Source organism: Maylandia zebra, linkage group LG13 (genome assembly GCF_041146795.1).
Source record: "Maylandia zebra isolate NMK-2024a linkage group LG13, Mzebra_GT3a, whole genome shotgun sequence".
Lineage (NCBI taxonomy): Eukaryota > Metazoa > Chordata > Actinopteri > Cichliformes > Cichlidae > Maylandia > Maylandia zebra.
In genome coordinates this window covers 21,679,931-21,701,338 of record NC_135179.1, presented here as the reverse complement: position 1 = coordinate 21,701,338, position 21,408 = coordinate 21,679,931, and the positions used below count along the sequence as shown (strand labels likewise).

General features: G+C 39.6%; 1 protein-coding gene across 29 annotated transcripts in view; it reads right to left on the bottom strand.

The window, feature by feature from the left end:
* LOC101465380 (neurexin-1a) overlaps positions 1 to 21,408 on the bottom strand; it is a 266,869-nt gene that overhangs the window by 163,135 nt on the left and 82,326 nt on the right. For 21 of the 29 annotated variants that reach the window (XM_076891760.1, XM_076891759.1, XM_076891762.1 and 18 more), the window contains 4 exons: positions 16,483 to 16,784; positions 13,252 to 13,275; positions 11,962 to 12,123; positions 7,751 to 8,192 (listed from right to left, as the gene is read on the bottom strand). In XM_076891760.1, the coding sequence (XP_076747875.1) occupies positions 7,751 to 8,192; positions 11,962 to 12,123; positions 13,252 to 13,275; positions 16,483 to 16,784 (930 nt within the window). The remainder of the gene's footprint in view (positions 1 to 7,750; positions 8,193 to 11,961; positions 12,124 to 13,251; positions 13,276 to 16,482; positions 16,785 to 21,408) is intronic. The other 8 variants (XM_076891764.1, XM_076891766.1, XM_076891778.1 and 5 more) reach the window with 1 other exon arrangement.

Genomic DNA, 21,408 nt, shown 5'->3' with positions numbered 1-21,408 from the left:
AGTTGCCCCCTCTATCATTTTAGCCACCCTTCCCAAAAAAACATCGTAACCATCTTTTTGATCTTGATTAACGGACTGGAGGCTCCGACCCCCCCGCCACCCTGTCTCTCCTTCTGTTTGCCTCTCAAACACATAAACCTGCAATGAGAGCATGTGTGTTTCCCAACATGATTTATCACTCTCATTCAGGTTTAATTCTCGATCTGGAGCACGGTAAACAACAGCGGACATGACTGGACTGTAAAGCTGTGGAAAAGGAAGGCCTTACTGTGGGACTCAGACCGGGTGATTAATTTGTATATGGATCTGTTACTCTCAGTGCAGGAACCATTGTGGACTTTAATTAATGGTGGCTGCCTCCACTGCCCGCATCCTCGTCCAGTAATCTATATACCGTGGCACTGAGGATCCACACAGGCCACTGCCTGGATGGATGCTTAAAAATAAAATTGCCATAGAGTCAAAATTTGAATTTTGAGTGGCAGATGCATGCCATGGCAGATATGAAGGAACTAATAGTTGATTGCCATGGGCTAAATGGCAAAGCTGTAATGCTTGTACTGTATGTGGGAGAGAAGTGTAGCTTTTAAGTTACTTTTCTAGTCAAAGTGTTTATGTTGGGGAAACAAGCCCTAAGCCATACTTGAATTTCAGCAGGGCTGCCTGGCACTTTTTAGAGACACATTAGATATTAAATGGGGCATTTCACATTTCATTACAGCTACCATTAGCATGCATGAATGTACATATCACAATTAATTATACATATAATAAATATCTGCATTTCTATTTTTTCTATCAAAGCCTTTTTTCTCAGAAGCATCTTTTCACATAACAAAAAAATGTTAAAAATCACCCCCTATGCTAATAACACACTTGTTCATGTATGATCTTCATAGCCAAGGTGAGCCAGCCCTTTTGCAAAATTGTTTGAGAGAGACAGCTAAGGACCTAGTGCACAATGATTAACCGGGTCCCACTAACATGTTCCAGCTCTTTTCTCAGGGTCTTGGCCCCAGGCATCTGTTCCTGCACTTTCCTGCCGCCACCCACTGCCCCTGCTCTCTCCAGCCACAGCTGTTGAGACTTCCAAGCTTTGCACACTTGGCATAGGCCACCCGTCATGCAGCCAGAACAGCTCCCTTCAGGTTATAGCTAATGAGCTCACTACATCAAACTCATTAGCGAGGAAACTTTTCTCTGAGTAGAGCAGGTGCCCGGCTGAAGAATGAACATCAGTGTGGTCAGCGTGAATGGCGAGAGAAGTATCCACACACACAAACACTTTTTTTTTTTTGTCAGATCCCACACTGTGACAGGCATTTGAAGGAACTGAGTGAAGTAGTGTGCAAAATTCTTGAGCCACCCTTCATTCCTTTATATTTTGCCATCTCCATGTTTCCTAAAGGACATACAAAGCTCTTCTTTGAGGTAAATCCATGACTCATTATGTTCCATTCTTTGCTTTTCTATCCAGGTATGCTTTTACTGCTTTGGCAATGTGTTTAAGATCGTTGATCATGTTGAAAATGATGCTGTTGCCAATCAGATACTGTGCGGTGGATTAAAGTCTGATGGTACTTTTCTATCTTCCTCATTTAATCAATTTTGATCCCCAACACCACTGACTGAAAAGCTCCAAACCATGACAGAGCCTCCACCGTCTTTTACAGATGGGTGCAGACACTCACTGTTGGGCATCTCTTCTGATCTCATATGTACTGACATCAACTTTGGTGTAAACCTGTTGCCCGCTGATTTTCAGTTCAATTCTTGTGTAATTTGGCAGCCTTTTCTTCCTGTTTCTCTTCCCTTCTTGAGAGCCACCCTTTTCTCATTTTTCCAGTGAACAGTAGATGAATCAAATGATGGTCCATGTGCATTTCTCAGGTTCTATGTCAGATCTGTATTGTTCCTATTTCTTATGGTTTCACATTGCTTTCAGATAAATATTTATCTGCTGTAGATAGTGTTTTTTGTAAGCTTTCCTCTTTTGTTCTCCACTTGTTCAATTTCCTCAACTTTTTTAAGGACACCCTGCACATGCCAAAATATGCCAGGTTTTTGGCAAATAGCTTTTTGGTGTTGGTGCCAAAATACTATTTTATACCTGTCACACTGTGTTATCTTTGGCATTTTTCAACTACAAATTCACTAAAGAAATAGGAACAAATGATACATTTTTGTAAGACGCTGCCAGTAACAAAATGCCTAAAGATACAATTTAAAATTTGGCACACACAACACCGGTCCATCCTTTGAGTTTGGTGTCTTTGTTTACGCTTTAATAAGATCATAGGTCAGTGTAAAAGTGGCGTAACAAATAGAAATTCCACTGAAAAGAGGCTGGTACTTGAACTGGACTGAGAATGAGTGAAAAAGCAGGTAATGTCCAATGAAAAATTTGGAAAGAGTTTCAAAAAGTCTGACCATTTTTAAAAATTACAAGAAAGCCTTGCTCATTGAAAGTAAAATATAAAGTGATACTGTTAAAGTCATCATCGAGTTATTGGATGCTTTAAACCTCATGATATCTACACTTAAGTCTTATTACAGTCATAAAGAACGAAGAAAGAATATCTGTCTAAATTGATGCAGAAGAAGAAGAAAGATATCTACATCTCCTGGGCATCATGTGACAGTGATGTATTTACTTCTCAATCTCCTGTAAAGAATATGTGAAAGCAGAGTGGATCTGTGTAATGTTGGACGACTACCCTAACAGCAGGGCATATACACACTGCAGGACTACTTATGTTTTGAACACTATTATTTTGATATCAGGGGGTGTGTCTTGTGAATGCTAACATTAAAGAGGAGGAGATACAGAACAAGATGAGAACATGGAGATAAAGAAGCCTGGAAAGAGGATGGGGGGTGTATATGATGACAGATAAGAAAGCAGTGGGAACACAGCGGTAAACAGTGTCCTGAAAAATGAGTACAGAAATTACAAACGAGATGATCAAACTGATACAGAGGGCTAAAATGTGACTGAATGATGATGACAAAAATCAGCAGTCTAGCCAACTTAAAAGCGCTGACCACATTACTCTCTCTATCCCTCTCTGTGGGCTGACCTGTAAGTGGTACTCCATCATCAAACCTGAAGGCAGGGGTCCAAATGACAGCTCAGATCTCTCTCACACTTTTTGCATCAGCAGCCAGGCTCAACTTGGCATGATGTCCCCTAACCCCACTCACACATCCCCAAAACATGTCAGACAGGGGATTACTACAATCCAGTTAGGGCGATACGGCCAAATCTCTCCCTGTGATTGGATTCTCTGTAGAAAAAGAAGCTCGTGAGTGGGTTGTGAGGATAGGGAATATGTTATCTATAAGAGTGTGCATGCCTGCTTCTGTTTGTTTGGTGTACGTGTGCATGTTTGTGTGTGAAGTAGCGCCGCGTGTGCCCTAGCAGGAAGTGTGGCTACAACACAGCAATGTCCGTGTAATGTCTCTGATGAGTGACCCACAGCACTTGCGGCCCAGAAGCCCTCACTTAAAAGCAGAGTGTCTCTTAGCGTCTCTAATGCATTGAGGGTTAGAAGATGCTGTCTGAGAGCCAGAGTCCATTTGCAGGCTTGCTTCCTGTAGAAAGAGCTGCCTAAACTAAATAGGGCAGGGATCATTATCCACCATTGTTACAGCTGCAGGAAGCGTTGCACACGGAGGACTGGGCTGCGGATAATTATGTCTGGCTGTTGTGTTGCACTTTTGTTATGAGTGATGTGCTTGGTGGTGTGTATTAATAAAACATCTGACACACAGATGAAAAGCCAAGAATACCATATGTTTGATGAGTCACGCTCTCGGGGGACTGGTGAATTCTTCTATGTTGTTTTTGAAAATTACCTTGAAGGACTCGTGTGTACGATTTAAAGGGTTCAATTAAGAGAACTAGATTGTAGGATTAATAATCATTTTCATCAGTGTTAAATTAGCTCTGACAATAAACTGTGGTTCAGTTCAGTTAGAATAGAATAGAATAGCCTTTATTGTCATTGTACAGAGTACAACGAAATTGGAGTGCCACTCCCTTGGTGCAAGTTTCAATAATAAATATAAATGTAAAATATAAAAAGTACAAAAAAAACAATCGTAAGTACTCAAACAATAGTATGTACAATATATACAGGATAGCAGCATTAATATAATGACAGTATGAATAGCAGCATAATATAATGACAGTGACGGTATGGAATAGGTTCAATTGTTTTTGTGCTTATTTACTACGGTGATAGCTCTGGGAAAGAAGCTATCCCTGAATCTGTTTGTCCTGGTTTTATGTGACCTGTCGGTAATAGTTCAAACAGTTGGTTGCTGGGGTGAGAGTGGTCCTTGATGATATTGCCAGCTCTGCTGAGGTACCGAGAGTTTGCAGTGACCTCCAGGCTGGGCAGAGAGCAGCCAGTGACATAGGACATAGGTTCATGTGGTTTTGATACCTCACTCTAATTTAGGGAGCAAGCATATGTTTGATGGTACACTGAAAACATCAGACACCTAGTTAGTGTTTGCAATGTGTCTGCTCACAGAACTGGGCTTTATTATGGCATTTTCACTCATTTGTTAATTTTGTGTCATTCAGTTATGTTCTGTGCTTTGTGTTGTTACCAGCTGACAACGGTTATTTGTCACAGTTAGAAATGTTCAGTCTGGTATAATGGCTGGAACCATACTGCTATATCACAGTATGGCATGAACTGTGGATGAATGAAATGTACAGAATCCTCTGTGCTCTCATGAGCTGCATAAAATAATACCACGGGCCACCACTAGCAGCCTCAGTGACAGATTATGCTGCAACATTTTATGCGAGCAATCGTCTGACAACTCTGGGCTCAGAATGAGCCCATTACAAAGAGAGAGTGTCATCCATGGAGCCCAACATGTAGCGCTGCTCTGTTTCTATAGTAGCCCAGAGTGCTCTGAAGAGAGCAGTAACCAAGAGAGTTGTTCTGAAATACGCAACCTCGTGGCTAAATGCCAGTAAAAAGAAGCAGTGTGATCACATCACACCTGTAGTGGCCTGCCTACACTGGCTTCCAGTCCATTTCAGGATCCAGTTTAAAATGTTATTACTTTCTTTTAAGAGGCTCAAAGGTTTGGCGCCACCATGCCTAACGGAACTTTTACGGGCCTACACTCCTACCAGAGCACTGAGGTCTACAAACTCACCGCTCTTGGATGTCACTCGCTCAAAAATAGAGGTGACAGAGCTTTTTAGGTGGCAGCTCCTGATCTATGGAACAACCTCTCTACCTACCTACTTATTCTTGCAGGCTTTCTGTTGTAGTTCAGGACGATGATTGTTTTATTTGATTATAGCTTTAATTGAGATTCACAATTGTTAATACATATATAGAGATTATAATATATACATTTCAGGAGTGGTATCCACACCATTACACACCATAAGCAGCAGTGCTTTGTACAGATCATAGAAACCTGGATGTAAGAAATAAATAAATAAATTGGAAAAAAGCTTCACAATTTGAAGCCACTGTGTGCACGTATCTAAAGCATCCTCGCCATGTTGTTACTCGTATCACAAGGGAAGTCGTCATATTGGCGAGACCTTTGTACATCCTCTCTACAGGCCAGTACGTAAGTGTTGATCCGCAGGACTTGAGAAAAGAAGGAAAAGTTATTCTGAAATGTCATTAGTGCACAGCTCAGCACAGCACTGTGCAGTAACTGTCTCAGTCCTGGGAGAGACCCCCTCCTGTTTCCATGGAAACTTAGGCAGGGTAGACAGAGAGAACAGTGAGTGGAGAGCTCGATGAGAGAGTTCGGGGTTCTGTGTGCCCGTGTTCGTGTGTACATGTGTGCACTGCATGGGGGAGGGTGATCAGAGGTTACTACACACATAATGAAAAAAAATTTAATTTAGCAAGACAATGTTGTTTATAGTGCGGCGCACCGCAACTAAATGTTTTGGATTTATGTCATCTGAGAAGGTACCCACAGCTTTCTTCTCCCAGCGAATTCAATAGAAGCCACTCAGTAATGTTTATTTCAGCGTAGGCCTGTATTGTGTCACCTCAAACAGAGTATTGGAGCTAATTTTACAAACACTTTCATTGACTAATGGAGCTGAATGTGTGAAAGCTGTCACTATTTTAACATTGTATCTAGCTCAATTTGGAACTACAACCCAGACTTGCTTAGGGGGGTAATGAAACAGTTAATCTAATTTCCACCTCTTGAGATGGAGTGGAAAACATGGTCAAGGGGTATATCTAATTTGCAGCATGACATTGCAAGGGCTTGGCTCTAAGCTCACACTAACAAATTGCTGCTTAGATAAGCAAATCAACAGGGACCAGTGCAGGGCGACCCGGGGCGTAGAGGACACATTGTGAGAGGGGACAAAGTTATTTTGTTGCAAATATGTGTCTGGAATCGTGACACGTAGCCACTATCTGGAGTTGGGTTATCACTATTCAATTGGATTTTATAATAAATATGTAAAAATAATTATAACAAGTGGAAGGGCAGGCAGTGTGTGGAGAAATATTCAAGTTTCAGTGGTGAACCAACTCTGGTACAATAATGAATAATTCAGTTTTTCAGAAAACAAGTCCATGACCCCATGAAAATAATTTTATTTCAGTAAAATTGTTTAAAGAGCTCCTTGTTTAAGTTTCTTCTGAATTCTGCGTTGTACCGTACACAGTGTGATCAAAGGGCCCATAAAAATCTGATCTCCCCTTCAAGGCAGTTTTCTTATTCACCACCAAAGTATTTTGAGCATTGCTGCTATTTTTAGATCGCTCTGCAGGAGTCTCATTCTGTCCTGTTGTACCTGAAACTCTTTGATGCACGTTATATCTGCACCAGTGTGTTGAAACAGTGATCCCTCAACTTCCAACTCAGAAAGTGGAAAGAACCGAACGCAGTAAGTAAATAGATAGCTAACAAAGGTTGCGCTGATGATACCGAAATCTTCCTGTGATGTCAGTATGCCGGCACACAGTGACACGATGCCACAGTTCATGGTTGTAATGGGACTTCTACAAAGTGAAGAAGAAAATTTAAGCTAGGTAGTATGTATTTTTGATTTTTATGGGCCAGTGCTTCTTGATCGCACTTTATATGTTGAAGGCTAAACTAGTCAGTCATATTGAGGATTACTTCATCACCATACTTTTTGCACATTTCTGGTGCCAGGAGGACAACGACACACAAAATTAAAACTGTGTTTGATTGCTGGGCTACTGAACTGCATGCAATGTGGGTGTTTGTTTGTATGTGTATGAAAACACAAAGGAGTGTGGTGGCATGTCTCTGTATAATTTCAAGCCTTCTGAAGTACTGCATTTTGTTTTTATGGCACTATTATTTAAGAAATCTTGATCGGAGATGGTCACTGTCTGCGCTACGAAGGAAATAAACTGCTGAGAAATGCGTCACTGCTACAGTACTTCAAGTCAGGACATGTGGAAGGTGTAAACTACTGCTGTGAAAACACTATTGTTAAGCCCACAGACCCTTTTCACCTACATGATAGGAAGTCAAGTAGTAGTCACGCAACCTAATGTATTTTGTTGATATAAAGTACATCAGTTCAGTTTAAGTGGTCATTTTTTGCCATGTTGCATTTTTTTTTTTACATTTAAATGTATTGCACTCTCATAGTAGCGACAGATGCAGCAACAGGTGCCTTTTATTGTTTATTATTGTTTCTTGCATGCTATTCGTCTAAATATTGTATGTTGCTAACGATTTTTTAAAAAGTTACCTGATCTTCCATCTCGCTGGAAGTCAACATGGTACCACTCGCCGTCATTGACCTTCTTGTTGACTGCCCTGGTCTTTGTGGTTCCCGAGCCCATGTCCAGCAGCAAGTACAGATGGCCATCCAGCATCTCGATAGCAAAGAAGTCCACTTTAAGAGTTTGAGGACTCTTTGAATCCTTTGGCTGCTGCTTGAGCTTGCCATGGCTGAAAAGGAGAAGGCCGTTGGGCTCAGTGGTGCGGAAGTCAAAGGAGATGGAGCCTGTCTTTTTAGCATTCCACTTGTTGAGGATGATGTAAGACTCAGGCGTCTCAAAAGTGATGGGATCTAGAGTGGCCACGTTCTCACACTTGAAGGCCACAGTGCCGTGGATCTTCATCTTGGGATCACCCTGCTTGGCCAGCCTGGACAACTCAAGTCTCACGTCATTGTTTTTGTATACAACCTGAAATGGAACACAATAAAAAAAAGGTTTTAGTCATATTCTGCAAATCAAAGATCGGTTTGCAGAATATAAATATAATGGGGAATGTAAATATGCATAATTAAACACCATGATGTCCATGTGATATTTCATCCCACAACACGGTGTCATAAGCAAGGATCGCATGCCTCAGCTATTGGTAATCTTTGTCACACTGCACCTATACGTGACGAGCTGTGTCCACAGGGTGCCAAATGTCACAGACATCTTCCCGCTTTCTCTGCACCCATTTGAAGCCTTCACAACAAGTGAATAGTGGGTGAAGTGTAAATAGGTGGGAGATGCATTTTGGCTTTCAGCTCTACCGTCAAGAGACAACCTGAACATGACAAACAACTGTGACAATGGTTTGGAGAAAATGATTTTATCCAGCATTATCTCCCGGGAGTCGGTGTGACATGTGAGATGAAGAGTGATAAATCTAAACTAGTGACTTGATTGCAAGTGTGGTGCAAAATGCTGATTTAAAGTCCCTGTTGGAGTATTTGATTAGAATAAGAGTGGTCAGATGATGGATATGCCTTTCTAAAGAAGAAATTAGTGCAGTGTTTTCTCATGCAAGCTCCAGCATCCGTTATCCCGTACATACTGTTGGAAATTTCTAAATCAAAAAACCCCCCAAACATTTATGTCAATTTTAGCTACTGTTCTCAGACACTATAAAACAGGAGGCTTAAATAAATCAAATGTATTAGTTCTGTGACCTTTGAGATGATATAGAGCTAAGGTACAGAAGTGAAAGAGTAGCAGCCCATTAAATGTCATTAAAATACCAAATTTACTGATGGATGAGCTTCATTATCATACATGATACAGCAACAGTACATTTTCTAATTTGCTCATTTTTATTTACTGTTGTTTGTCTAACTAGTAAACTCCATTTGTGTATGAAGCTCATCTTAATCGCCTGATTTATTCTCATTCACTAAAATGCAAGAAGAGGCGTATTAAATTCACTTAAGCAAGTTTCTCATGAATACTCATATTGATTAAGGTCTACAGTTTGTGTAGAATATGTCTGTGTGGGTTCCACTGTAATTAGCGACAGTCCAAAAAAAAATGAAGACAGCTCTAACCCCGTCATTATCCAATCCCCACAATGAAAGAGTATCTACTAAGCAGCTGTAAGCAGCAGCTAGGATCCCTATGTCTAGTTTCATCCAATTTCCAACTAATTAACATTTCCGTGAATGTCAACATTTTGCATCAAAACATCAATGGAGCCGTTATATTTTTCACCAGACACACTTGACATACTCATACAAAAGCTAAGATTTAGAGGACGACAAAGGCTTTAAACATAAAGATGTTAAAGTTCATCAGGAAGAGAGATAAAAGGGGAACTACTATTTAACAGCCACCTCCAGATGTCAAGCGCACAGCTGATGATCTCTTTCACGCTGCTCTAATACTGCTAATTGGAGGATAATGTTAGAAAGTAATAGATAGCTCTTTTACTGCAATAGCACGCACATTTATATAACAAAAGAGTTGTAATTGTATATGTCTGTTGCTTCCAGTGGGTCAAATCAAATGAGTTACAGCTGTGGAAAACACTAGCCATGTTTTTTATTTGCTGTCATGCTAAGCGTTCACCTGAAAATGGGAACATGTCCGATGGGATTGTATTTGCATGGAGCATTATGTTTATCACCAAGTCAGATCTACTGTGTCTAACTGTTCAGGTGGATGGAGCTCATAGCGGTGCTTCAGAGTTAGATAAGCCAAGGCTTAGTTTATTATGCACTTAACTGTGAGGAAATCAAACCAGGAAACTATATTTTCTTCACACACACACACACACACACACACACACACACACACACACACACACACACACACACACACACACACACACACACACATATATATAAAGTATATATTTTTAAAGTATATTATATATAAAGTATATTTAAATATATACGGTAAGAAAGAGAGAGAGAGAGAGACTATACGTGTATATTCACTCAGGCCTGTCAGGTCTACAGTGGCCACATTCTTGCACTCGAAAGTCACACTGCCGTGGATCTTCATCCTAAGATGAAGGCCAGGTGATCCCAATGTGACACTAAACCAAAATGTAGTGTTTTAGGGATTATAGAAAAAGAAATGGAAAAAAAGTAAAGGAATAAATTACAGCCTCTCTGCCCGTTGAACTTGACTCATGCAGACAAAGGTGCAACAGATACAGCCAATAAACCCAAATCAATTTTTTATAGTCAAGACAAAGGGCACCTTTCAGCATCGAAGGAGCTTTGGTCTGAGCTACAACTGGTGCTGCACTCGTAGTGCTGCACTAATTTGTCATCAAACTAGGGCTGTGACAACTGAGCTATTACTGCACCACAGTTTGTTTTGCCATCAGAACTAACAGGCAGGCGTGGCGACTCAGACTGGAATCTGCACACAAATGCTGCAACATGCCACTTGGAGACATGTTATCAATCAGGTCCCACAGCGTATGCTGTTAAACCACCACACATATTCTATCACAACACACTCTGAAGCTGACCTGAGATGGGCCTTTTTGTTTAATTCAACAGCCTGGATGAGAGGATGCAAAGAGCTTGTCAACGTACTAAAAATGTCAGACAAAAAAATCAAAGTCAAGTAGATGGAACTAACTATGGATTTTAGATCATGCAGGCTTAATCTCTTTTTATTTGATATTGACATTTGCATTTGTCTGGTAAAACTAAATAAGGAATATTAAAAGATCCCATGAGCAAATAAAATACTGAAAATCCCCTCAGTCTCTCTTCTTGTAGGCGTTATCGCAGCTCTGCAGCATATTTAAAAGTTTTTGAGCAGTTCAATACATGGATCTCAGGACAGTGAGGGCAGGCTTGGCAAGAGGACAGAGAGTAATTCAGTGGGGTGGATGACCACAAATGGGGTGAACCAATTCCACCCCTGTTGTTGTAGCATCTGCAGCACCTGCAAGACATGTATTTAACTAAAAAAGTTGCCTTAAAAACACACTTTTAATAAGCTTGTGAACATTCCCTGCTCCACTCCGTGTGTACTCATTAAAGAGAGATGCTTCAGACCTATCCTAGATGATACTGAGGACAGCAGTCTGCCTTTAAGTACTCAAATGGCCCATTGCACTGTGGAGGCCAGGGATGTGCTGAATTCAATGCATCCCAGAGCATATAACTAATGTACATTTCTCTATTTTTCTTGTTTCGCTCCCGCTTTTCAAGCACTATTAAGTTACATTTAGGAAAGCCCTCCACAGATACCGAGCATAAAGAAAAAATGTTATTCTTTAAACAATTGGGCTAAGATAAAATCTGATAGAGCACACTCCCCAACAATAGTGAGGTGTTAAGCGTGTCAGATGCTCCTCATAAAAATTCCACTCCCTGATCTCAGGATCACCGCTCTGCTTTGAAGTGCAGCTGACATAGCCACGTGAAGCCCGAGGTAAATTCCACTCCAAGACAGACCTCTATACGTGTGGGTGTGTGGTGCGCCCAGCATAGTTGTGTGTGCATGTGTGTAGAGCGTCGTATGTGCACTGAGGGGGCAGAAGAGGGAAAAAATTTTGAGTCAGAGAAAGTTTGTGTCAGTGAGAGTGAGGAAAAGAGGACAAACAAACTCAGGGTGTTAAGGATGAAATAGGGCCAGCTTGTGGGTGGGAGGGTCTGTTTTGGAGTCCTAAGGTGAAGCCAGTCATATCCTGCACACCCACCAGCCTCAGAGTTCACACAGAAGTGGTGTTTACCTCCCTGAGGCAGCCCATGAAGTTGTTGCTAACTGGAGATCCAGGCAGGTCGGCTGTGCTAGGGCTCCCTCCGACATAGAAAAAGTCATCAGAGCCTAGCATGGTGTAGTCTTCTTGCGTATATCCTGTGGTGGTCAGAATCCCGTCGACGGATATTGTTACCTGAACAACAAAGCAGAGGGAAAGGACACGCTATACTCAGACAGCCTACTATAATGTTATAGCCTTTTTTCTCGTAATCTAGGTCAGAGTTCCCTACATGTTTCTTTTTTTTTCTGAAACCCATTTTCATGTCTGTTTGTTTGTTTGTTTGCTTGTCTTTTTTCTTGTTTTTGTTGATTATTATTTTGTCCAGTTTGATTAGTTAGGACGACTGCAAGACTTAAAAGGAACACTATTCTAGTTAGAGAGTTAGTCAACTGCCCATACTACAGTGTTAGTATTGCTGCTACTGCAACATAAAAGTATTTTAGCAGACACAAAAATGGTGTTAGTAAAATGTTATCTAGGTTAGTTATTATTTATTATTATTCCATATTAGTATGTCCAGCAGACGTTTCTACAAAAGAAACCAGAACGTGCCACTAGGTTAGAAAGGGAGCACATGCTATGAAAAGCACAGATACCTTTTATTAAAGGACAATGACTGAGGGTAAGAGACAAAAGAAGACATGCATGCATTTGTCTTCTCTTTTTGTTCTCACGCACACAAAAAGAAAAATCTCCCAATTTTCCTGATTGGGATACAGAATCAGTATTTTGACACTTGCCACAGTGTCAGATGCATGCACAAGCCAATGGACACTGTAAAAACCACAAAGAGAAATCAGAAAAACACCCAAGACAAAATGACAAACACAGCTCAACCATCACTTTCACGTCGACAAATGTGGCATATGCAACAGGTAGTCAAAAGTGCATGCCATGCAAAGTGAATGGGGGATACAACTGGCTGAGCCAAAGAGCATCAGGCCAGCCAGACAGGAGAGGGTCCTCATTATTAACCACAGCTTGATGCAAAAGGCTCGAAATGATGCTCCTAAAAAGGTGGATCAAACAGAATTGGACAGGAAACAAGTGAAATAAAGAGGAGAAACCAATGAATGAACCAAGAAAAAGGTTTCGAAAAGTAAGCAGAAGAGTACCAACCGCAATTTCCTTTTTTTTTGTAAATGACGTCTACAGTAAAAAAAAAAAAAAAAAAAAAAAAGGAAAGGAAAAAAAACACACGGCAAACCCAAACTAAGAAACAATTAGAATGATATCTACCGAACAATGTAGTTTGTTTACCATAGCGTGTCCAATGCCTGAGTGCTTTGTGGAAAAGGGGGGAGAAAGGAAATTAAAAACTGTGAACAGAATAACGATTGTTACTCAAATAATATATGATGGTCAATACTGTTAGTACATTGTCAAACGGCAAAAAACCATACTGGTTAGTAGTGGAATGAAACATTCCATGAATGATGTTAGTTTGTTTCCAAAGCATGTTAGTAACATAGAGAAAAAAGGGCAAAATAAGTTTAACAAGAAAAAAGCAGACCAAGGAAATAACAAGAATGCACAAGAGGTGCAAGTGCTCAACCAGTAACTCCCTGATTTCCTTCATGGTGGTTTTTTTTTTTTTTTGCACCATTTTCTGTATGTGACTAGACTGAGTAGCAGAAAAAAAAACGTCCTTACCCAAGTCCCGACAAAAGGTTATGATTGACAGACATGGCTCATACGAAAGAATGCCTAAAGCACATCAGTTGACCCTCTTAAGAAAATTCCCAAGGCCATTTCTAAAACTTTATTATTATTATCATTATTATTGCTATTGATATTAGGATTCGTCTTCTTTTGTACTTGGTTTTAGGCTTGAGACCAATCCAGTGTATCAGCCTTCCCACCGCTCATACAATACTTTACCTCCGTTTGGTCTTATTGATGAACTTTAGGATCACTTTACTGCAATGAGACAAAGCAAAGGAGACCCTGACACAGAATATGGAGGATGGCAATTTTGATTCCCCCGCAGAGCATGCACTCAATATGCTTTGTTTTCTTTACAGTTTGAATGCAGTGAATGTTCAAGCTGGCCAGATCTTTAGGTTTGTCAATAATCAATTGGCTGATTATGCAAAAAGAAGCTGTGGTACTGAGGTGAAGATAAACATTTCCCACGAAATGAGCAGGAACAAATCTAGAGATTTTTGGGTGTAAACTGCAGTCATGTGAAAAAGTACTCCCTCTTATAATTCTAAGGTTTTACATATCAGTACATAACAAAAATAATCCTTAACCTGACTGAATTATACAAAAATGAATGCACAACTGCTTTTTTATTTTAAAGATTGTATTCTAAATAACCTGTTTCATCTAAAAATTATTTTATGTTCTAATACAATCAGTAAAGTATCTTTATATTTATCTACATATTTTCTCATCACACATTCAGTTCAACGAGTCCTTCCAGAACACAACCTTACTCCACTGTAACGTCCTGTAGTGCTAGGATCTGTACGTTGGCATTAACACTTTTAACACTTAAGTCTGCTACTGTTGCTCCACAAAACCAACCACGTTTTTGGGTAGTTATCAATATAGTGCAGGACTGTCTCTACGTGTCAACTACAGGCACATGGGTTACACTTAACGTACATCACCCTGAGGCAAGCATTGGTCCGAAAGCCTGCAACCTCATGCAAACGAAACAAGTAGTTTTGAAACGTTTGCAATGTATCCAGGGTTATGGGACTCTTCTTGAATTCGACAGCGCAAATTAGCTTGATTAATTAGGTGAGGGGTTTACGGTATTCAGCTTGAAAGACCTGTACAATAATTTCACATTCCCATGTTTCCTTTGCAGAGACAAATGCCGCAGTGTGGTATTATTAGCTTTCTGCTTTCCTAAACCTAGATAATGTTGGGGTTAGGGCCCAGTGAGAGTGATTAATGTTTCCAAATCATCTAGCAGAGCCTGTGTGTATTTACGAAACAATATCCAATGAACTGGAAGCAAAGTTCCAGCTGTCTTGTCACAGCAGCTGTTGTACCTACAAGTCGAGATGCACCCAGAAGCTGAATCCACTTACTCTGGAAATGATTAATTATGATCTATAGGGCTATAGGTCTTCTGCCTAGTTGGTATGTGGGTACTTCTTTGCACACCTGTAGCAAAGGTCTTTCACCTGGGGTTCTATCCCAAATGCCATGCTGCTGATTCAGCCACCTACAACTAGTCAGGCCCTAGAGAACTGGAGGAAATTACACGTGCTATTGTAATAAACCCAGAGGGTAGATTGTTGAAACCCATGCTTTAGTAACCTTTAGTCTCAAGGAAAGCGAAATTTCAACCAACAGGTGACCCTTACATCAGCTGAAACTGAGCATTCAGTTACTGGTGAAAGCCACCGACAGCATGCCAGTGTTGTGCCTCAACAACTCTTCTGCCTCTTCAGGTTGGTCATGGGTCCAACTGATGGGCCCTCCAATCATCCTCAAGGATGAACAGCCTCTTGCAGAGAGCTACATCCTGACCCAATTTACTGTATGCTGGCCTGCTGTGAATCAGCACAACAAACACTAACAGACCTCTGCTGATTTACTCCGGCCAGCATGATCTGCACTTGCCAGGTGGATTATTTTCATATTTGTTAAGCAAAAACGCTATGCTTATTAATATCCTCATCTCATAACCAGGCTAGAATTTGTTCTGCTGATATCCTGCAACACTGCAGGAGTTGTACCACCCTTTGGTGTTAAGAGGCCAAACAAGATTTTTATAAGAAATCAAATTCCTAAAACTCATGTAAAGTCACTCCCCTGTTTCTTAGGAGTATAAGGAGGTGAATCAAGACCATAAAGCAAAGCCCATTAAAGTCTATAAATCTTGTAAGAGGGATTTGCCTGTGCTGGAAATTTGACTTTGGTGCTTTAAAGTCTAACTCTAGGTTTACCTATGCTCTACATAAAGGTTTTCTTTTATATTAGTAAAAAGTACAGTGTGCTAGCAAGTTCGTTTGAATGCTTAAATACAACAGATTCATAATGACCAATATCACAACTGTACTAACATAAGCACTCAAATGTTTTTGTACCTTTTCTCCCCTTTTTTTCCAATATTGTAATTTTTGTTAATACAGACTATACTGTACGTACTACCCTGAAATTTGAGTTCAGTTAAATTTGTTTTCCCTTGACATAAAAAACAGTATTGTGTCTTACTTTGCACATGTTGATATGTAAATGACTCTAGAAACTTTGCATAGCTACAACAAAGGTAAAATGTCATTATAACCTTTCTTTTTAAAAGTTAGGGTTGATTTAAACTGTAACTTTACACAGGCCCTGATTCATATCGAGATGTCCCTGCTCCCTCGTGGTTTTGTTTCACTCTCCACCAGAAACCATCATGATTAAATTTAGCAATTTAATTACAATGTCTGGGAAAAATAATGTATTGTATGATGGTAATGATTTAAGTGCATTTGTTTTAATTTATTTACTGAGTCTCCATATCACCCTATGTACTGTTACCTGACGTAGATTCCTTGTTACTTTGACATCATGCCAATCATTGTCATTAAATTTCCCATTGACTGGCTCCACAAGAGCTTCAAAGGCTCCAGACCCCAAATTAATGACGAGTGAGACCGCCCCATTTTTCAGAGCCAGGTTGACGTAATCAGCTGATTTTCCCGTGTGCAGCATCAGTCCATTCCTCTGTAGGGTTTTGAATGACAATGTGATTTCATCACTGCTGCTTTGAATCGGGTTCAAGGACAAGTCGTAGCAGAAGAACTCAGATCCTTTGAAGGTTGCGACAAACTCTTCTTTTCCTGCAGAGACAAGGGAAAGAGAAATGTGTTTCATTAATATAATGCCCTCTTGGGTGCCTGTTGGAAAGGTGTGAAAAAATATGCGAATAAAAGCCTCAAAATGTTGAATTGATAATAAATACACTGAAATTAGATTGTAAATGAAGGTATAAAAAGAGACATATTTATTTAACATTCCAATGACCAACCATAATCCACCATAGCCAAAGGAATGCAGGGAGATAATCCCAGGCACTTATTTCCTTTAAACAGCTCCCCGGCTGCTCTGCTGGCTCTCGCACCATTCGCGCTGTCTTCTCTGCATCTTTCCCCTTTTCCTCTGGTAGAGTCGGACTCATCCAGAGGAAACGTTCCTGTTTACCCTCAACTTTCTCAAGATGTTTGTCCACTTTTTTTTCATGTAGCGCCTACATGTAGGCACTCATGTATGTCACAATAAGGCATGAAAACATCCTAGAACATTACTACTATACTAAAAAAAAGAAAAAATAACCAATGTCTGAAAATGTAAATTAAATCTGTAAAATGCTTTGTTGTCATCAGTAGTGCTACAGCAGTGTGCTTGGTAATTACATTTTGTTAATTATAAGTAGAGATGGCACGATACCACTTTTTTATGTCCGATACCGATACCGATATCATAAATTTGGATATCTGTCGATACCGATATGAATCCGATATAGTGTGTTTTAATCAATAAAACTGTTTTTTTAAAAATATCTTGCTGCATTTTGTATAAGTTCATACTCAAGTTTAAAACAACAACTACACTAAAGCTATTCTGTTATACCTATATGCAAAAAAAAAATATTTATAGTTCAGCAATACTGATCAATCTAATAAACTTAAACCTACACCATCCTCCCTATTCTGGTATTTTAAAGAGTACTTAGCGTAAATATTAAGCAACCTAACTAATAGGGTTCCAACTCCCAGCAACAACAAAAATAAATAAATAAAAAATAGGGAACCACCCCTCACGCTCCACCTCATGATGCTTAATCAACGTAATCAACCTTAATTTGATGCAGTGTGAAAAAAAAATGCACAGAAATCAATTATTTTTCAAGAAATATTAAATAGATTCAACATCTTTCTTCAACAAAATTGCAGACTGCACAGATGGTACCTTCCCAAAGGAAAAAGTACTATAGCTTACTAGGGTATATATATTAGACTTAATAGTTACTATATACAGTAATTGACTTCTATTCATTTTACATCAAATTAAAACTTTCGGTGTAAGATTAGGATAATTATTTATTAAAAGCTAGACATTTTAAATGAGAATAAGAAAGAAAAGTATGTCTTTGTGCCCCCTTTTCCCTGTTCATGCCCTATCGGCCCCCCTGGCTAAACTTTGCTAGATCCGCCCCTGCACAGTTACCAGCGTCAGCTACGTAGAAAAAGATCCTCGAGTAGAAACTAATATTAAATAAATTCTAACAACAGCTGATCAAGCTTAAACGTGCTGCTGTTGTTTAGCCGCTGGTTTCCTCTTTCTGGTGCAAAGTGGGCCAAAAACAAACCAGAGAGATGGACTCGCGACAGAAAAGCCGATCAGCTGATCATTAAGCAGTTTCATGATTGAAGTAGCAGCAGGAGAGGCAGTTGCTCCATATATCGCTTGTTAAGCTTAACGCAGGAATGCTTTACAAACATTCAGAGATGCACTTACACACTTGCTTTACTTCTCTCGGGGATAACTTTGTCGGAGATGAAATGCCGGGTTGCTAGCGAAGCTCCACATGCTATCCAGACCACCGACAGGTCCCGCATGCCACAGCCGCTCTATCACGTGATGCATACTGCTCCGACGTGCTAACGTTCTGAGGTGAGTTACGGCGTGTTGCAAGTTTTGTGAGGTGCTTTCGTGATATTTAATGGATCGGATTACATTTTTTATTTTTCTCCGATATCCGATCCAGTAATTTAGGTCAGTATCGGACCGATACCGATACCGATACGTAATATCGGATCGGTCCATCTCTAATTATAAGATTCTTCAATTATCTGCACTACAAAAAAGTGGTTTTTGCCAATTCTTGCTAAAAACTCTGTAGCACGACCACTTGAAGATGACACATAAAATATATGCTAACTGAGAATGTAAGATTGCATTTCCAGAGGGATGATGAACTAAATGTGATATAAAAAACTCAAAGAATTGTGATTTATGATAAATTTCTCTTACAAACATATATATGTTATTAATCCTTGCACATGTGATCGTGCAAAGTTTTCTTCAGACTGGCCCACCCATTAAAAGGAGGAGATAGCGTAAAGGCAGACATGTATCCATACATAATCTACGATCATTATACTGTAGTAAGAAAATGATAAGAAGATAGGTAAGAAAATATTAAACATGCCTTTTTTTTACTGTGCACTGGTTACTTTTTTAATGAATGAAAGGACAAGAGCACAATTATGGGCAATTAAGTGCAAATTGTATCTGAAACAGCAGCAACTGAATTTAGCTGCTATCATAAGATCCAAGCATCAGCACAGTTAGCATGCACAAACAAAAAGTTACCAAAAAACCCAGAGTGAAGTAAAACTTGTCTTCCAACCATAACCAAGCAGCCAGAGCCTGATCTTCAATCAGTAACGGGGTCAGTGATGAGCAGTCAGATTTATAACATTGTAGCTACTGTACACGTGTATGTGTTACAGTAGTGAGCGCTCTGAAGTCTCTTTGCCTAGTTTCCAACTTTACTTTGCATATACAACTTTGTGTTCAAACACTAAAATAAGTTTTGTATGTATGTTCTCATACAATAGGGTTTTCTGTTGTGGAACTATAGCCAATGGTTTATATTGTCAACTGGTAATTATCTGACACAATAGTAAGCTAATGAGTTATGTAATAAATGTTTTAATCTACTGTATTATGTAACAAATAATGCAGTACTTTTTCTCGGTAACAACCCCAACATTGGTCATCAGCTATTAAAACCTTAGATAGGAAGACAATTGCACAGTTAGAGCAATTACTGACAAAGACTAATGGAATTCAAAATCGAAGAGCAACAATATGACCAAAGAGTGCCAGCAATAAAAATTATTAAATCTTCTAAATAATAGAGATTACTCACTGCAGTTAAAGAATGACACATTGGTACGGTATTAATATGAAAATTTATATCAAAATTTACAAATGACCAAGAGCTCTAGATGTGTTAAGAGCAAAAGGGCACTCCTCGGCCGTCGGGCTATCAGCAAAGTGACTGATTTCTATAATATTTTATTATATGATTTGGCATAGCAAAAACATCCTTGAGAAAAACCTTAACATTCTGAGACAAAAAGAAAACAAAGTGACATTGGACATCAGTGGGTGATGCATGTGAAAACCTATTAGAAAGCATTTAAAAAAGGTTTAGACAGATAACAAGCCATTAAAGCTACTAGCAGAAAATAAAGCACCAAAAAACAAATGGAGCAAAGCATTCAATTATCATAAATGGGGCTGCACATTTATATATGCTTGCCAAACAAACACAGACACACAAATTAACACACACACATATGCTTTGTATACCAACCAGTCATGGATGCAACAATGTAAGAAATGAAAGGGGTTGCTGTCCACAACAATTTGTCACCTCATTGATTTCCCCTTAAACGTGCTATAGTGCACCTCTGGGAAAACTACAAGGGGCCATAATTGAAGCTGACTGGATCTCACCACTCTTTGGTCATTCCCTCTATGTCTGCGCTCCCTATCAGTGAAAATGAGAGAACTCTACCCTCTTCACTAAATCCACCCATCCCTGCTTCACAAGCTCAGTGACCACATAACAAATAGAGCCAATAGTTTAGGGTCATTCTCATTTCTCTCTCCACACATCCCCATGCCTTCAAGTCAGAGTTAATTCCCCTAACCAATGGAGAATGAATTGTGTGTGTATAGCAGAGGCATTGCTTAGAATTTACAACGTTTGGGGGCCGGGCCCAGAGGGAGCTTCAGGGCCAGGGGATGTGCAACTTCTGTGGTGTTTACATTCAAACTGGGTTACTCAGATGTAAACATATGTATGTTTTTGGGCTAGCTTACATGTCTGATAATTGATGCTGCTATATCTTTATGATATATTGCAATATCCAATATTTATGTGAAAAGCCTAGACAGAAACATCCACACACTTGAGTCAAGATTTCATTTTCCCATTTCCAGCTGATTTATAGGTAAACCAAGCTTTGTGGTCAAATATAGTTTTGTTAAAGGTATCTTATTTTGCTGTAAAAAGCACTGAGGAATACTGACTGGGAAAGCTTCAACATAGTATGTCTGTAATGATATGCTAATTAGCTTTGTGGCACTGTGGTGATTAATACCTTGCTGGGCTAGTGAAAGCTGCAGTGTTTAAAGATCTTTCAGGTAACCTGGAAAATGCTAAAGTTACTAATCACAGTTATGTCATTGGGGTTACATAAGCTCTTTCATCCATGGGCAGATAGAAGAACTTTATCCTGCACTTGCACGACATTGGGCTAAGTTTAGTTAGTTAGGACGGAGGGAAAAAAACAGCAGCTAAATATAAAACTTTTGAAGAGTGAAGATATGAGCATTACATAAGTTTTTACTGTGTGACAGGACAAGGTTGTGACAGTAAAGTGC